At 43.1% G+C, this 15,396-nt stretch overlaps 1 protein-coding gene across 7 annotated transcripts in view; it reads right to left on the bottom strand.

Annotated features, from left to right (window-relative positions):
* The window catches only part of CD47 (CD47 molecule), a 46,097-nt gene extending 37,440 nt beyond the window's left edge, over positions 1 to 8,657 (bottom strand). For 4 of the 7 annotated variants that reach the window (XM_047098626.1, XM_047098628.1, XM_047098627.1 and 1 more), the window contains exon 1: positions 8,513 to 8,649. In XM_047098626.1, coding sequence (XP_046954582.1) covers positions 8,513 to 8,558 — 46 coding nt within the window. In that variant the 5' untranslated portion in view covers positions 8,559 to 8,649. Of the gene's footprint in view, positions 1 to 8,512 lie in introns of all 7 variants that reach the window. The other 3 variants (XM_047098631.1, XM_047098625.1, XM_047098629.1) reach the window with 3 other exon arrangements.
* Positions 8,658 to 15,396: the final 6,739 nt, after the last annotated feature.

The following is a 15,396-nucleotide window of genomic DNA, read 5'->3' as shown; positions in this document are numbered from 1 at the left end:
AATATACCACTCTACTAGCTGTTAACTACTAGCTCCATCCCTACAAACATTTATTAAAACAAAAAACCTATCACCTAGTAAAATTATCTGATTTGGGTTTTCTCTCTTTTGTGTATTGCTTTCTGATGAAACATCAAAGTGAAGAAAAGATTTAAAATAGAGAGAGCAAATAAAAGCACATAGGCAATTAACATGAATAAGTAAATTCTGTTATGCCTATAGCAGTCTAAATCAGATAGGAATAGGTAAGTATAACCATCAGTGATACAAGACCTACAGATAAATTAACAAATGAAATGGTGAAATTATTTTATATAAAATGCCAAAAATACTGGACTTCACAACCTCTGTAAATACAGACCACCAACTGAAACCATCTCATACCACAGTCCTGAAAACAGCTATTATGTGTTGCTGACAGGGCTCAATACATGGTGGTCACAGCACACAAGTTTAGCTCAGAAATGTACAAATTCAATAAACATTTATTGAGAATTACCTGACCTGAAATATTTTCATAGGATGAGAGGATACAATGATGGGGGTGGGGGGTGGGGGGAAGAAAAGAAAAGAAAAAAAAAAAGCAAGAATTATCTTTTAGAAGCTTTCGATTCTCACTTGGAAGAATGATACATACTTTTTGTAACACAAGGTCCTAAGTGCTATCCTTTGGTATGAAGAAAGTGCTATAGATGGGCAGGAGTGTAACCAGTCTTACAGATGTCTAAGAAAATTTGCATTGCTACCAAGGAAACAACAGAAGACTGTCATAGATGCCACCCATCTCAAGTCTTCAATCTTTTATCTTTCTATATATGCTACGTAAAGCCTCTGTCCTTTGCAACAACTCTTAAATCACTGTTCTTTTGCAGGAGCTTATCATATACTCTCCAAAGGAACCCTATTACTTTTTTTAATTTAAAAAATTTTAATGTTTGTTTATTTTTGAGGGGGGGAGGGGCAGAGAGAGAGGGAGACAGAGAATCTGAAGCAGGCTCCAGACTCTGGCTGTCAGCACAGTCTGACATGGGTGGGGCTCAACATAACAATCCTCGAGATCATGACCTGAGCTGAAGTCTGATGTTCAACTGATTGAGCCACCCAGGTGCTTCAGGAGCCCTATTTCTTAATCTGAGTCCTTCACATGAGAAGCCAGAAGCTTCCAATACTTCCCACTTATAAATTTACCTACAACCCCAACTATCCACAACCCCCTCACCTTCCTCCTCTTCAGAATTGCATCCCTTCACCTGTTAGTTTTCATTTCTGGCTCCACACCCACTCATCTCCCTAAGGACTTTCCCTAACTGATTATCAGCCTCCTACATCCTTTATGCCATTCACATAGGGTTTTTTGTAATACTTTAAAAAATGCTTAAATATTAGCCAATGTTTAAAAAATCATTCATCTCTTCCCTAGCATCCTAAAATAATCTAAATGCATTTCTTCACCTCCCATTCACTTCTTAAATCTCTGCAACCTGGCCTCTACCTCTTCTTCACTATAATAGTTCTTGCCAAGCCCTAATAATCCCAAGTGAAAAACTGAATGTGCACGGTTTTCTCTGTATCTTGACTACTCTATAGTTCCTCAGCCAGTAGGCAGCTCCTTTCTTGCTCTTGTCCCTTGGCCTCTGCGATAGCTCCTGATTCTGAATTTCCTCCTACTGCTTTGTCCACCGCACTTCATCTTTCTTTCTTTACTGAAATCTATTCCCTGACTCACAATAAGTATCAGTGTTCCTCAGAACTTCATAACTAGCACTGCCCACCTTCCTCCCAATGCCCCAGGTCCAGCATTCTCCTTAATCCACAGTTTTAACATCTACACACTTTTTGTTTAACCAAGCCCCAACTTTCTCAACTGCAGACCTGGAAAGCCAACACTCTGCTGTGCACCTCCACTTGAATGCACTATACTTAATTTGAAATTTGGACAACATGTCCAAAAGCCTATTTACCCTCTTCCTATCCCCCTCCCAAATACTCACCATCCAAAGTATTTTCTATTACCTATTCATCAACAAGACCTGGACCTAGTAAGAATCATGCTAGATTTCTCCCTCTCTTTAGCCATGAAAAATTCTTGATAGGCTCAACCTATTATTTAATGGTTCCTCAATCCAATGTCTGTTGTACGAATTAGACATTTATCATCTTTCTTTTGAGATACTGCCGTAACCTCTTGACTAGCTCCTTACCTCCAGCCTCAGTGTTTTCCCATCTTAGCCTCAATGTATTTTCCACAGTTCCCAAAATAACTGTTCTAAATGCAAATGTGCACTCTTTTGCCTAATACACTTTAACAACACCCCCCGCCCCCTTCAAGCTAAATTCTAAGTGCGTTATCATCGAATGCGAACTAGATCCTTCAAGATCCTGTCCAGCCCCACCTCCTGTACTCCCTCATTTGCAAACTAAGCTCCAATCATAATGACCTCTTACAATTCCATGAATCTGCAAATGCCCTCTCATCTCCATACCTCTGCACATGCTGGCAAACGTGTACAGGTAAGAGTACACACTCTGGAGTCAGACCTTGGCTCAAGACTTAGCACTTTATACTTGAATAACCTTTGGCACGTTTTTTAACCTCTGTACCTCAGTCTCCTCATCCAGAAAATGTGTAGTGACAGTGTATACATCATAGAGATTTTAAGACTTAATGAGATAATAAATATTAGGTTCTTAGTGCAGTGCTTTTGCATACATAGGAAATGTTCAATAAATGGCAGCTATAGTCTGCTACTTTTGGTTCTTCCTACTAAAACACAATGGAGATGTTCAGTCCTGTCCTCCCCTCCTTCCCTACCACTACTCAGTCGTATTCATCCCCTCCTTATTGCTCATACTGCCCCCTGTTCAAGTTTTGTCACTGCACTCAACTACTGAATCCTGCAATTACTGTTTTCCTTAACTGAAATCTCCATTAGTCTCAGAAGTTAGAGAAACAAGAACAGTGTCTTCATTTGGTATCCTAAGTATGGATCCAGGGTCCAACAAATACAAAGCAATACATTCCCTATGAATGTAAAAAAATGTAAAGTATGAATTCCAAGAAATCAAAATCTAAACACTGTAGCAAAAAGGATTCACTCTTCTTTCATATGTCCAGCGAATCTTCCACTGCTTCTCACTTCAATAGACCTCATTATGGAATTGAGAAGCAACATAGTTTAGTGGACAATCTGGAACAAGTCAGTTGCAAACTGCACGGAAGAGTTTCTTAAGAATTACATGAATGTAATGATCTTCCTAGAGGATGGTATTTAAGCTAAGTCTTGAAGGAGGAGTAGGAATGGTGTAGAAAAGGAAGGGCTTTCCAGGCAGAGTATGTAACATGCACAGAGGAATAAGGAAAGTGGGTAACAGAAGGCAGAAGATTATTCAAGTGAACACTAGGAACAAGGGATGGTAAAGAAATACTGTAAAGGCTTCCCTGCATGTCACTCTGAGGAGCTGGGACTGGATAATATAAGCAACAGCAAAACACTCAGGTTTACTTGCATTAAAAAAACAGTACAGTAGTATGAAGGGTAAACTGAGGGCAGGAAGGGAGATAGGAAAGGAAGGCCCACTAAGAGATCACCACTGCAATAGTCCAGGTAATTGACACCTGGAGAGAAAGCCAAACATTACACTAAAAATCTAATATAATCAACATATGTCGGATGTGGGAAACAAGGGGAAAGAGGAAAGAATTAAAGTTATTTACTAAGAGTATGTGTAACTCATTAGATTGTGGATTTTATTGAGAAAAGAGTTTTGGACATTTACAGGGGAATATTCTTTCAATATTTAATAGGCTAGGTATTAAAGTACCTGCAGTACAATGAAATGAGGATGTCCAATAGTTCCCAGGTCATATGGATCTGGATTTAAGAAGAAAGGTCAGAACTATTAATACCTGGGAATCACCAAGATAACAGCTGGTAAGTGAAAATTGTGAGCATAATCAAGATTGCCCAGAGAGTACTTGCAAAGCAAACAGCAGGAAGAAGAGAATAAAATGTTGGAGAACACCAAGATTTATGGAAAAATCATTAAAGAGGAACAAATCAAGGAAGTGAGAAAAAGAAGTGAGAGCAGCAAAGAATACCACTGCAGACCACCAAAGAAGGGTCTTTATATGAACAAAATAGTTCTTAAATGGTATGAGTAAAGACAGCCTCTAGATTAAAAACTACATTATTAGCTTCTTTATCTACACCAATATCAGCAGACTAGTGGGAGCAAACATCATGCACTGGGAAGTGAATGGGTGGGAAGAAGGAAGAAGCAGTTATTTTTTTCAATAGATTTGGCAGTGTAAGAAAGCAGACAGAGAAAGCAACAGAAAGAGTCTGGAGAAGGGGACAAGGGCAAGGTTTTTTGGTTTTTCTTCTTTGTTTGTAATAGGGGGTAAAACTTAAGCATGTGTGTAAGAAGCCAATGGAGAAGGAGAGATCTAAGATGAAAGATCTAAGACCAAAAGGGGTAAAACTTGAGCATGTGTGGAAGAAGCCAATGGAAAGGTAGAGATCTAAGATGAAAGAATTAAGCTGTCTGGGCAAGTCTCCAAGATGGTGGAAGTGAAAGAGCTGTAGACAGGTGAACCTTTCCTTGGAAAGGTGAATGGGTATACTTCTGAAACTGGGGGAGGGAGGAGAATGAGATGAAGGCCGCTTAAGATATTGCAGATAAGTTTAGTAATGGTGGGAGGGAAGCTGAGCGAGTCCACACCACACATCACTATTTTTTGCAGTAGAGTAGGAAGTTAATTATCTGCTTGAAATGGATGTTCAGGAATGGGGTAAGAAGCCTAACAGTCACTAAGGTAAATGAAGCAAAGCTCATGAGTAAAGATAACAGCTCAAAGTGAATCCTACCAGTTTTTGCCATTAGATCAAGCCCTTGGTATGAAGACCTGGAGTCTCAAACTGAATCGGGTTAGAATTAGGGTCAAAAAGGAGGATCTAGACAGCTCTCTCCCCAACAGAGACCAAAAAAGGCCTGGAGGAAAGTAGGGGTGTCCACAAGGTGTTCAGTAATCCCCCACTAGATTTAAAGTGGCCTTATAAGGACAGAAGTGGTCAACCTAGAATTGCAAGGGAGAGAAAGTTTCAAGTTAGTAACATCCAGAATTATGGGCTTCTCAAGCACTTAAAATATATTAAATGTCACCAGGAGATAAAAACAAACAAAATTTCCTATCCTTTATATACTACATTTTAAGTTACTGAGAAGCAAAAGATCTGAAATTTATCTGTTATACACAAGAGGGCCTTACAAAGTGCTTAGAGCATAGCATGGGCTCATATTTGCTCAAAATGGAAAAAGGGAGTTTTGACAGACCTTGCAGTTGCCAAATGCCTTACCTTACCTTTTAACTGTAAGTGTGACATGTATTCAAATATGCACTTTTATTCTCTTAATCTCAAACTCTGGGGTTGACCAGATTCTGAGTCTTATATAACTGTTCCACAGATAGCAAATGTAATATTCAGAGTTTAGAACTCATAATTCCCATTTCAACTCTATGTAACTACAAGGAAAAGTCCTTAGTCTAGGTATATCAGGATCAAATTTCTTGGGTGCTCTATGTACTTTAGTACTACATGAGTTTAACAAAATCAATCCTACACTATTATTTTTGCTCTTTTGTCATGGAACTACTATCTGCACCAGGACACAAAGTAAAAGTAGCTTTATGACAACCCAAGAGTGCACTATATTAGTCTGAGTGAGACACAAGATATAAAAATATAGAGATTTTTATCTTATATAAAAAGGTAACAGCAAAAACCTATAATATGGCTGAAATGGTTATAGGAAAATTATATCACAAAAAGAACATTAAAGTATTAAAAACAATGCCTATATAGCTATAGATGAACTAACATTAAGGAATACAAACTTGGTTTTAATAATATGAGTGACTACTGTGGACTTAGAATATTTATCAAACTTGGGAAAAACACCTATTTTTCTTCTTTAGAACCTGGTCTTTCAAATCTCCATTAACAGCTCAGTGGCAAAGATAAAACATCTGCCAAAATACAGATGACAGCATGAGCAAGTGTCCTAATGGTAGGCATTTAGTGTAATGCTTTAACACACTGCCTCTAGACTGCTGGGGAGGCCCCATAAATAAGTACTTTTAAATAGGCATTTACTTCCTTAAAATGGCAACTTGTGTTTAAAAGTAATACATTCTTTAAGAGAAAAGAAAACATTTTCATTTAGGCAAGACACGTTACTACCAGACGTAGATAATAAAAATGTTTTTTAATCAGTGTACCCTTGATTTTAAAAACTCACTTTGAACAAAGAAAAATCATTCAACTGCTGAAAAGACAGTCAATGTCCCTGCCATTATTTGAGTAAAGTTTTATTTGCCAGTTGCTGAAAACTACTGAAACTGCTGATGTGCTTTAAAAAAAAAAAAAAAAAAGTATAATTGGGCTTATAGGGGAGGGGGGAGGAAAGGAGCCTAGTAATTCATTCTGCATCTTGTAAACCAACAGAGGGGTGGCAGTTTGCCTGAAAGTAGATGAAAGGAGCATTTTAGATAACTTCTTTTACCACAAAGGTCAACTGAAACTGTAGTGTCTTCAAAAAAATGCCTTCGATTAACAGTCATGTATAAATGAAACTGAAAGCAAAATCAAACTTCAGTACAAATAAACCTATAAATATGTGACTTTCTTACTCATTTTGGATTCTAAACTCAGTCTCTTAAATACCCTGGTTGGTAATTACTCGTGTTCTGAGACTGTTAACATATCTTCATACATGTGCTTTTTAAAACCACATATTAAACACACACAAAATCTATTATATCTTATGACAAACACGATCACAAAACTCAAAAGTATAATGCCTCTATTTTTTTTCCGGGTTATTAACTAACTACAATAAAATACTATAAATTGTGAATTCTGTGACTGTGGGGACTTGAGCATATTTATATTGTATGTAAATGAGTACCAATTACATGTGATCTTAACTATTATTAAATATGGCCTAACAAAAATCCTATCTCCAAAAGTACCATTATAACAGTTCTTTCCGATCTGCTTGAAAACAGGACCTCTGTTTTTAAAATACTATATGACTTACACTTCTTATTCTTCAGACTAGCTTTGATGCCAATGGTCTGAGTTATTGATATTTTATTACAAATTTGTAATTTGGTTCAACATGAAGGCTTTCTCATCCTACAACAGGTTTCTGAAAGCAGTATTATTTTAGGTATAGTAATAGTAATGGCAATAAGCCACTAATGATAACAAGAAAATACTACCTTATCTAATAACTCTTTAGATAATAAAGATATCCTTAACAGCTCCAACAACCCAGGATGTTTCAGAGATTGAGGAAAGTGGTAACCAAGGATTTAAAGGCATAATGGAAGTGGCTTGAAGTCACAAACCTTTATAAATGACACAAGGAGGCTAATAATCGGTTTAAAATCTAATTAATTTAGCATTCTAGAATTCAATTTAACAATTGCTTCCTACTTTTACTCAAATTCAGTTCTAAATCTTACAAAAAGTTCACAGAAGACTGTACAGATGTGAAGTATGACAGGCACCTGAGAACCACAAAAATTCCTATTCCTCACTTTTTACAGAGGAAGCACACGTTTAAAAAAAAAAAAAAAAAAAAAAGCATAATGGATTCCAAAAGCCTGGGGGGACCAAACGCCTTTGGCGTTGAAAGACACCAAATCCCACTCTGCTGCAAATATGTTTGGACTCTAGAGAGGTTACGGTCTTCATATTTCAAGCGAAATCTGTATTACTATTAAGACGGTTCGCCCAAATAAAGTAGAAAAACTTGGAACGGGCAATAGGGCGTGGGGGTGGGTAGCGAGAGTTTCCAGGTAGCTTATTTCTAGAGTTAAAAAAAAAAAAAAAAGCACTCAAAATATTCTTCCTATTAAATGCTGGGTTGGAAATGCAACTTAATTGTGTCCTTTATGTTTCCTTAACTCCTATGTTCAAGTGGGAGGGCAAACAGGAGAAATCCCATCTTGCAGACTTCGCCAAAATGCGCACTTCTATCGCAAGAGGCCCGGGCCCTCCCACTCTCCCTCCTTCATCCCCAAATGCGTTTAAACACAGAGGAGGAAGCGGGGTGCAAAAGAGGGGGGCCCCCAACAGTTGCCACCCCTCGCCTCCGATCGCGCCCTTTCTCTCCACAGTTAATTTCTGCGCGAGGTGCACGGCTCAGAACCTTCTTCGGTGTGCATCTGGAGGTGGAGTACGGGGGGGGGGGGGAAGGAGAAGAACTCTTCTCCCACCGAGGGGGGAAAAGGAAGAGGAGGGAAAGGAAGGAAGGGGGCGCAGGATTACCCGAGGGCCCTCCTACGCTCGCACCAGGAGCGTGCAGGGCCCGAGAGTCCCGCGCTCGGACCACCCTTTCCAGGGCGACGCCGAGCCAGCCGGGGCGCAGCCCACACACCCGCGGGGGCGCCGCGGGGGCGCCGAGACACGAGTCGCCGACCCAGGAAAAAGGGGCCACTCACCGCAGCAAGCCGAGCCCAGCAGCAGCAGCACCACCAGGGGCCACATCGCGGCCGCCGTGGGGTCGCCGCCGGCGCCGCCGCAGGTGTCTGGAGCAGCCACCGAAGCAGTCACAGGCAGGATCTGCCGCCACCGCCGTCACAAGCAGGACCGGCCGCCGCCGTCCGTCACTGGCAGGACCCGCCGCCCAGGCTGCCTGGCCGTGCGCACGCGCGCTCCTGCCACCCCCCCCCCTCCCCGTTCGCTCCCCTCCCACCCTCCCGCTCTCCCGCCGCGCGATACGCGCACGCGCACTCGCCCCCGCCCCGCCGCCAGGGCTGTTGACGCGAAGCCCTTCGGCTTTGCGGGCTCGAGTCCGCGCTCGGGTCTGCTCCGACGAGGTCTGGATCCCGCTCCCCCGCAATGGCACGCGCCGGACTTGCGGGTCACGTCCCGCCACCCTCCACTCCCCACCCCCACGGTGTATTTCGCCAGCCGCCACAGGAGGCTGAGCGTGTGTTCCTACGTTTACCCGGGACCTCCTTGCCCCCGCCCTCTCCGCGGTTCTCTCGTGCCTCTCACACCACCCAGAGCCCCGTGCCCTCCCTGCAACGGTCCTCTTCCGCTTTCACTCCCACCGTCACGCTTCAGGAGCGCCGCCTGGCGCTGCGCTCCCCCGACCGGGGCGTCTCCGCCCACACGAGCCCCTCCTGCCGCGTCCTCGTCCGAACCTGTGCCTGCGCCCCCTAATTGCCGCCTCGGCCCCCCCACCCCTCAACGCGAGCGCACTCGCGTAGGGGCGTCGCTACGCTTCCCGACAGTCTGGGAGCCCGGGGCGCCTGAGTGTTGGGCGAGGGGGCGGGCCTGTCTGCGGCGAGGTCCCGCTCGCCCTCTTGGGCGCCGCTTCGGTCCACCTGCCCCACAAGCTTTTGTTTCCGGTGCGGTTGTGGGCTCCCCTCGCGCTTTCTCGCCTTGTTCTTTAGTGTGTTTCTCCTCTGAACAGGGTTCCTCCAGCACCTTCCGTCGTGGTGGTAAACATCTTTAGGTGTGGTTGACGCCAAGCCCCCAGGTTCAGTCAGGCACGGTTGTAAACGTTGGCTGACACACTCAAGACGTTCCTTTCCAGGATCCTCAATTGAGCCTGGTGAGTGACCCCAACTCCTGCAGCCCGCTACACCGTTCGGGGTTAGCGTGCTTGAAAAATGGGTTCAAAATGTGGACAAGGCCTTTGACTGTCTCATTGAATCATCATCCTTCGTCCTGAAGCGAAAGCCCTCTTACAACTACAGGTAACACTTAACCCTAAATGGTGAACTAACTCCTTAAAGAGTCCGGCTCCGGTGGCTACCTTAATGGGGTGCATATATGTCTGCTCCCCTTGGTTGTTTTTCTCTTATCCGCTGGAAAAGAAAGCAGTTTCTCACCACAGTATCCTGCTTCTCCAAATCTTCTACCCGTGATGTCTCTTCCATTGCACCCCATCCCTGTCGTAATAAAATCCAGGAAATAACAATTGCCACCCCCGCCCCCCGACACTGTAGCAGTATATTGTATACGTGTGTAACTTTTTTCTATAATTATTATTATTATTTTTTTTTTGGTCTGGACCTCTTGTGCACAGCATTATCGATTCTTTCAGAGAATATTTTAAGTATTTCCTCCAAGACTTCCTATCGAACTGTGAAAACAGAAGGGGTTTAATAAATGTGTTGATGTGACTTGAGGCAAGCATTGTTCCAGTGAAATTTGTTTTTTAATGATTAGAAAAAAAGAAAAACAGTTGCCTAGCAGATATCTCACTAAAATAATGGTTAATAATTATGGTGGTAATGATTTGAATGGCAGCCTTGACACCCTGAGGCTACCAAAGGGACTGATGGATTCTCCTCCAACTGCTGCTTATATGGATACAAAAGAATCATCCACCAGACTTTGAGCATTCGGGACATTGTGTATCACAGAGCAGCTGGTTGGCTAAATAAGGCTGTCAGCTGTCCCTGAGACCAACCGACCCCCCTAAAGCTGAAGAGTGACTGGGAAGGACTGTCCCCAATCTTCAGAGGTAGAGATTGAGGGATGCTCTGTTTCATACTAGGAGCTGCCGAGGCTATGAGCTTAGTGTAGCTGTGTGCAGAATTTGCAGTAGGCTCATGTCAGGTGAATGAGAGGCCACCTGGGTGACTATTTCTACTCTTGGGAATGTGTTTTGATGGTGAAGCAAGAGGAGGCCTTTTCCAGAGATAGAATCCAAGTCTCTCTTAGATAACCTTGGGCTCTTCTCTCCAGTATCTAACCACTTTACATTTATGTTTCCCTTTTAGTGCTCCCAAACCTTTTTATTTGGATTTTGAGCTCATCTTATCTTTACATAAGGGATTTTTTTTTGGGGGGGGGGATTGTGGAGGGGAGGGTGGAAGGCAAGGGAGTAATACATATTAGAATGTTTTAAACAGAGGTAATACACATTAGATTTATCACCTAAATTAGTCTTCATAACAGCCTTGGAACAGATATTATGATCTCCATTTTAGCAATGAAGAAACAAGGGTAGAGAGAGATAACGAGCATTTTGTCCACACTTATATGTGATAATTCCTCTCTGTCTCTCATTTATGTCTATCTCCCTTGTCCTTTTTCTATCTCTTCCAAGAAGCCTTTCCCAAATGCTACTTTTCCTCTTTCCTATAATTCTCCACCACTTAAAGGATTTAATTACCTCTTCCATCATACTTTGTTCATGCTGCTAATAAAATATATCAATACATACTTCTTTCTACATATCTGTCTCCTCTTCTATCATGTCAGCTAGGAGAAAATGAATTTTTTCCTGGGTATGTTTGCATCTCCAGGGCCTGGCACAGTGCCTGGTTAAGACCTAAAGAAATCAGTGTGGTATGTAGTATATAGAAAACTTTAGTCTGGCTTTGAGTTACAGCTCCAGCCATGTACTACCAGGTAACCTTAGACAAGTTACTTAAACTTTCTGAGCCCTAGTTTCTTCATTTGTGAAGCTAGATGATAAAGATAATAGAAATTAAATCTTCAAATTGCCTTAACAGTATAATAAGTGAACACTTTACACTTATATGAAACAGTGCCTGGTGTACAGTAAGCACACAATATTAGCTCTTAATATTATAGTCTCCTTATAGTGAGATGGTTCTCCTAGAATAGAAATGAAAATTATTATCAAAAGGATCACCAGTTGCTGGTCTGGAGCCTTGAAGAAGTACTGGGACTTGGCAAAATGTCTACATTTGATTCAAGCTAGAGGCACATGTCTGTGCCCAGTGGGTAGCCCTTAATCCTCTTGCTTTTCTGAACACTTTGTTAGTGATTGAATGCCGAGTGGCCCACATCTCTGACACCTGGCTCAGGGCCCAGTGTCCTAGGATGTTATTTCAACTTGACCTAGTTATTAAAGCATAGGAGCTTCAGTCATCAAATAAAGCGATGTAGCAAGGAGAGTCTGTGCTCTCTGGTTAAGGACTAGGTTTGGATGGTTAGGCAGCTGGGAGATATTGACATGTGGTTGGAGAGATGGATTTGGCTTAGGGGGACAGAAGGAAGGCTTTAGCAGCAGGAAATGCTCTTCATCCTTGCTTGTGCTTCAATTAGGAGCAAATATTAGGAACAGAAACTGCCTCCATATACGAGGATGGCAGGACTTAATGGTTCCAGGTGAGAAGCATGCTACCAGAGTGCTGACAGTTGGCTCTGGTGTAACTTTCCTTCTGGATGTCAGATGTGCACAGGCGTGTTTTACTTAAGTCAGGGGAAACAGCATTTCCTCCTCCTCTTCCTCCCCCTCCCCCTCCCCCTCCCCCTCCCCCTCCTCCTCCTCCTCCTCCTCCTCCTCCTGTTCTTGCTGCTGCTGCTGCTGCTGCTGCTGCTGCTGCTGCTGCTGCTGCTGGAGGCTACCCATGTAGGGGGCCCACACATGACAGCTGGAAAGCACGAGAGAAAGCCAGCTTCTAGGTTAGGTTGTAAAATCACAGCAGGCTTATTTCTTTGAGAGCATGTAATGTTTGGGGTCCTGGGAAGGCCCCTCTGTATCTTGCCTAACTCTTCCCTTTGATGGCAGATAACATACTTGTAGTGGGTACATACTATGCACCAAGACCTCACTGTGCTAATGCATTTATTTTCTATTGCTGGCAGAACAAACTACCACAAATTTAGGGGCTTAAAACGGCACTCATTTATTATCTTACAGTTCTGCAGGTCAGAAGTCCACTGGACTCCGCTGGTTTCTTGGCTTCCGGTCTCACAGGGCTAAAATCAAGGCGTTGCCTGGGCTGCTTTCCCTTCTGGAGGCTCTAGGGGAGAATCCATTTCCAGGTTTATTTGGGTGGTTGGCAGAGTTCAGTGTCTGAGGTCCCCATTTTCTTGCCGGCTGCCATCTGGGGTTAGGGGGGCTGCTTACCATCTAGAGGCCTCTTTTGGGTCATTGTGTGTAGTTGCATGTGGTCTCTGAACATCTCAGAGCTAGCAGTGGTACATTAAATCCTTCTTATGTTATCACGTTTCTTCTGCCTGCCCTTCCTCTGCCACATTTCTATGACTGACTTTTCTGCCTTCCTCTTCTACTTTTATAAGTGCTCAAGTGATTAGATTGGACCCCTCAGTAATCCAGGATAATCTCCCTATTTTAAGGTCTGTAACCTTAATCACATCCACAAACTCTCTTTTGCTATGTAAGGCAACATATTCACAAATTCCCAGGAATTAGAGTTTGGCAATCTTTGGGAGGCATTATTGTGTGTACCACAGTTAGGTTCTTTTCATATTTATTCCCTTTATCTTTGTAACAGCTCAGTAAGGGAAGCGTTGTTCATATCCATTGTGTATGTGAAGAAACTGAGCTCCAGAGAGGTTTGTATCACAGGTGACTTACTTTGCCCAGTGGATTAGTTCTCTTAGGTCTATCCTAAAACCAAAAAACGAGGAGACTTAAGAAACATTTATTCTCTCCTAGTTCTGGAGGCTCAAAGTCTGAAAATAAGGTGTCAACAGATCCATGCTCTGTCTGAAGTCCTCGATAAGAATCCTTCCTTGCCTCTTCCTAGCTCTTGGTGGATCCTGACAGTCTTTGGAGTTCCTTGGCTTGAGCTGCAACACTCTAATCTCTGACTCCGTCTTCACATGGCCTTTAACATCTCTATGTCCCTCTTCTTTCTAAATTTTTTTTTTAACATTTATTCATTTTTGAGAGACAGAAACAGAGTCCAAGCAGGGGAGGGGCAGAGAGAGAGAGAGGGAGACACAGAATCTGAAGTAGGCTCCAGGCTCTGAGCTGTCAGCACAGAGCAGAGCCCGACATGGGGCTCGAACACAGGAACTGTGAGATCGTGACCTGAGCTGAAGTCAGACATTCAACCAACTGAGCCACCCAGGTGCCCCGTCCCTCTTCTTATAAGGAGACCAGTCATTTGATTTAGGGTCCACCCTAATTACAGTGTTATTTCCAAATACTTAATACACCTGCAAAGGTTCCTGTTTCAAAATAAGGACACAGTCTGAAGATCCAGGAATGGACATGAATTTTGAGGGGATACTATTCAACCCACTGTAGCCAGTAAAGTGTATTACTTCTGGACAAAAGCATAAAACCTAGCATGTAATTTGCCACTCTTTCTTTCCCTACATCATGGCAATCAGCAATGCTCCAGACAGTGTCTGCTCTGTCGGCCTGGGCCCTAGAGTAAGGATGAGGCAAAGCAGAGCCCTGGCTGACCTACAAAGAACGTACAACGAGAATAGAAATAAATGTGTCATCTCTCCTGACAGATACCATCTACAGCATTTAATGACATAGTCCAGCCCTTCAGAAATATTCCCAGCAGCTAAGGCAGCTCCCCACTTCCTTGTTTGTATACAAAAATACCCTTGAATACTGGCATTAGCCAAAACCACTTTGAGGCCTCACTGTACCTCTTAGTCCCAGCTCCACTGGCAACGTTTTACTGCACTATTGTTCCTCTATGGAGCAAGGTGTAGAAAGAAATAGATTTCAAAGACTGCCTTTTGTATCCTTAGAGGGGCAAGTTTTCTAGGAAAAGAAAGAGCAAAGACTAGAGCATATGAATGTCCTTTGAAATTAGCTGCAGAGTAGCTGTCTGCATGTTAGGCTGATAGTCTCCTCTCCAGTTTCAGAAGAGTTCCCCACCTGCAGCAGCCAGGAACGTCTGTTGAGAAAGCTTTGTTCTCTGCCTAAACAGTGCTCTCTAGGTGTGCTCTCCCTTGCCCGTCCATGGCCACTTGTGCAAAATTACTCAAGACACTGTGCCTCGTCAAGTTTGCTTATTGATGCTACATGAGTTCTCTGCGTGCATCTGCCAATCTGCTCTTCCCTAATACTGGTCTAATTGCTATGGGTGTGGGCCAGCGGACTCAAACTATCATCAGATGGGCTTTAAAAGTGAAGTGGATAAACTAGGATCAAACTGCCAGACAAGACAGATGTACATATTTGGAATCATGAGAAAGGTTGCCTGATTCCATGTGCCCGTAACCTCACTTACTTGTCTGTCTTGAATGGCAGCCTGGACTTGAAGGCTCCCATGTGCCAAGTGCTATTGTTGCAGCTGCAACTTCTACCTTCTCTTCCCCAACCACAGGCCCCGTGAACAACAACAATAGGAGGAAAGGAAAATGTTATAGAAACACTATGCTTATAGGAGTAGTTCTCCAAGTGTGGTACCTGCATCAGCAACAGTTGTAGCCACTGAGAGCTTGTTAGAAATGCAAATCCTTGAGCTCTATCCTGAAACCTACCAAACCAGAAACTCTGGAGTGGGACCTAGCAATCACTGTTTCAGGGAGTCTTCTGGGCCATTCTGGTTTATACTAAAGTATGAGAACCACTGGCTTCAGGCCTGACCTTGGAAGTCAGGTGCTCCTCCTA

Source organism: Lynx rufus, unplaced genomic scaffold (genome assembly GCF_022079265.1).
Source record: "Lynx rufus isolate CCGP_SWC_20201006 ecotype Redwood Valley unplaced genomic scaffold, mLynRuf1.p SCAF_5, whole genome shotgun sequence".
NCBI lineage: Eukaryota > Metazoa > Chordata > Mammalia > Carnivora > Felidae > Lynx > Lynx rufus.
The sequence above is the reverse complement of the archived record's forward strand: the minus strand, read 5'-3'. Positions and strand labels throughout refer to the sequence as shown.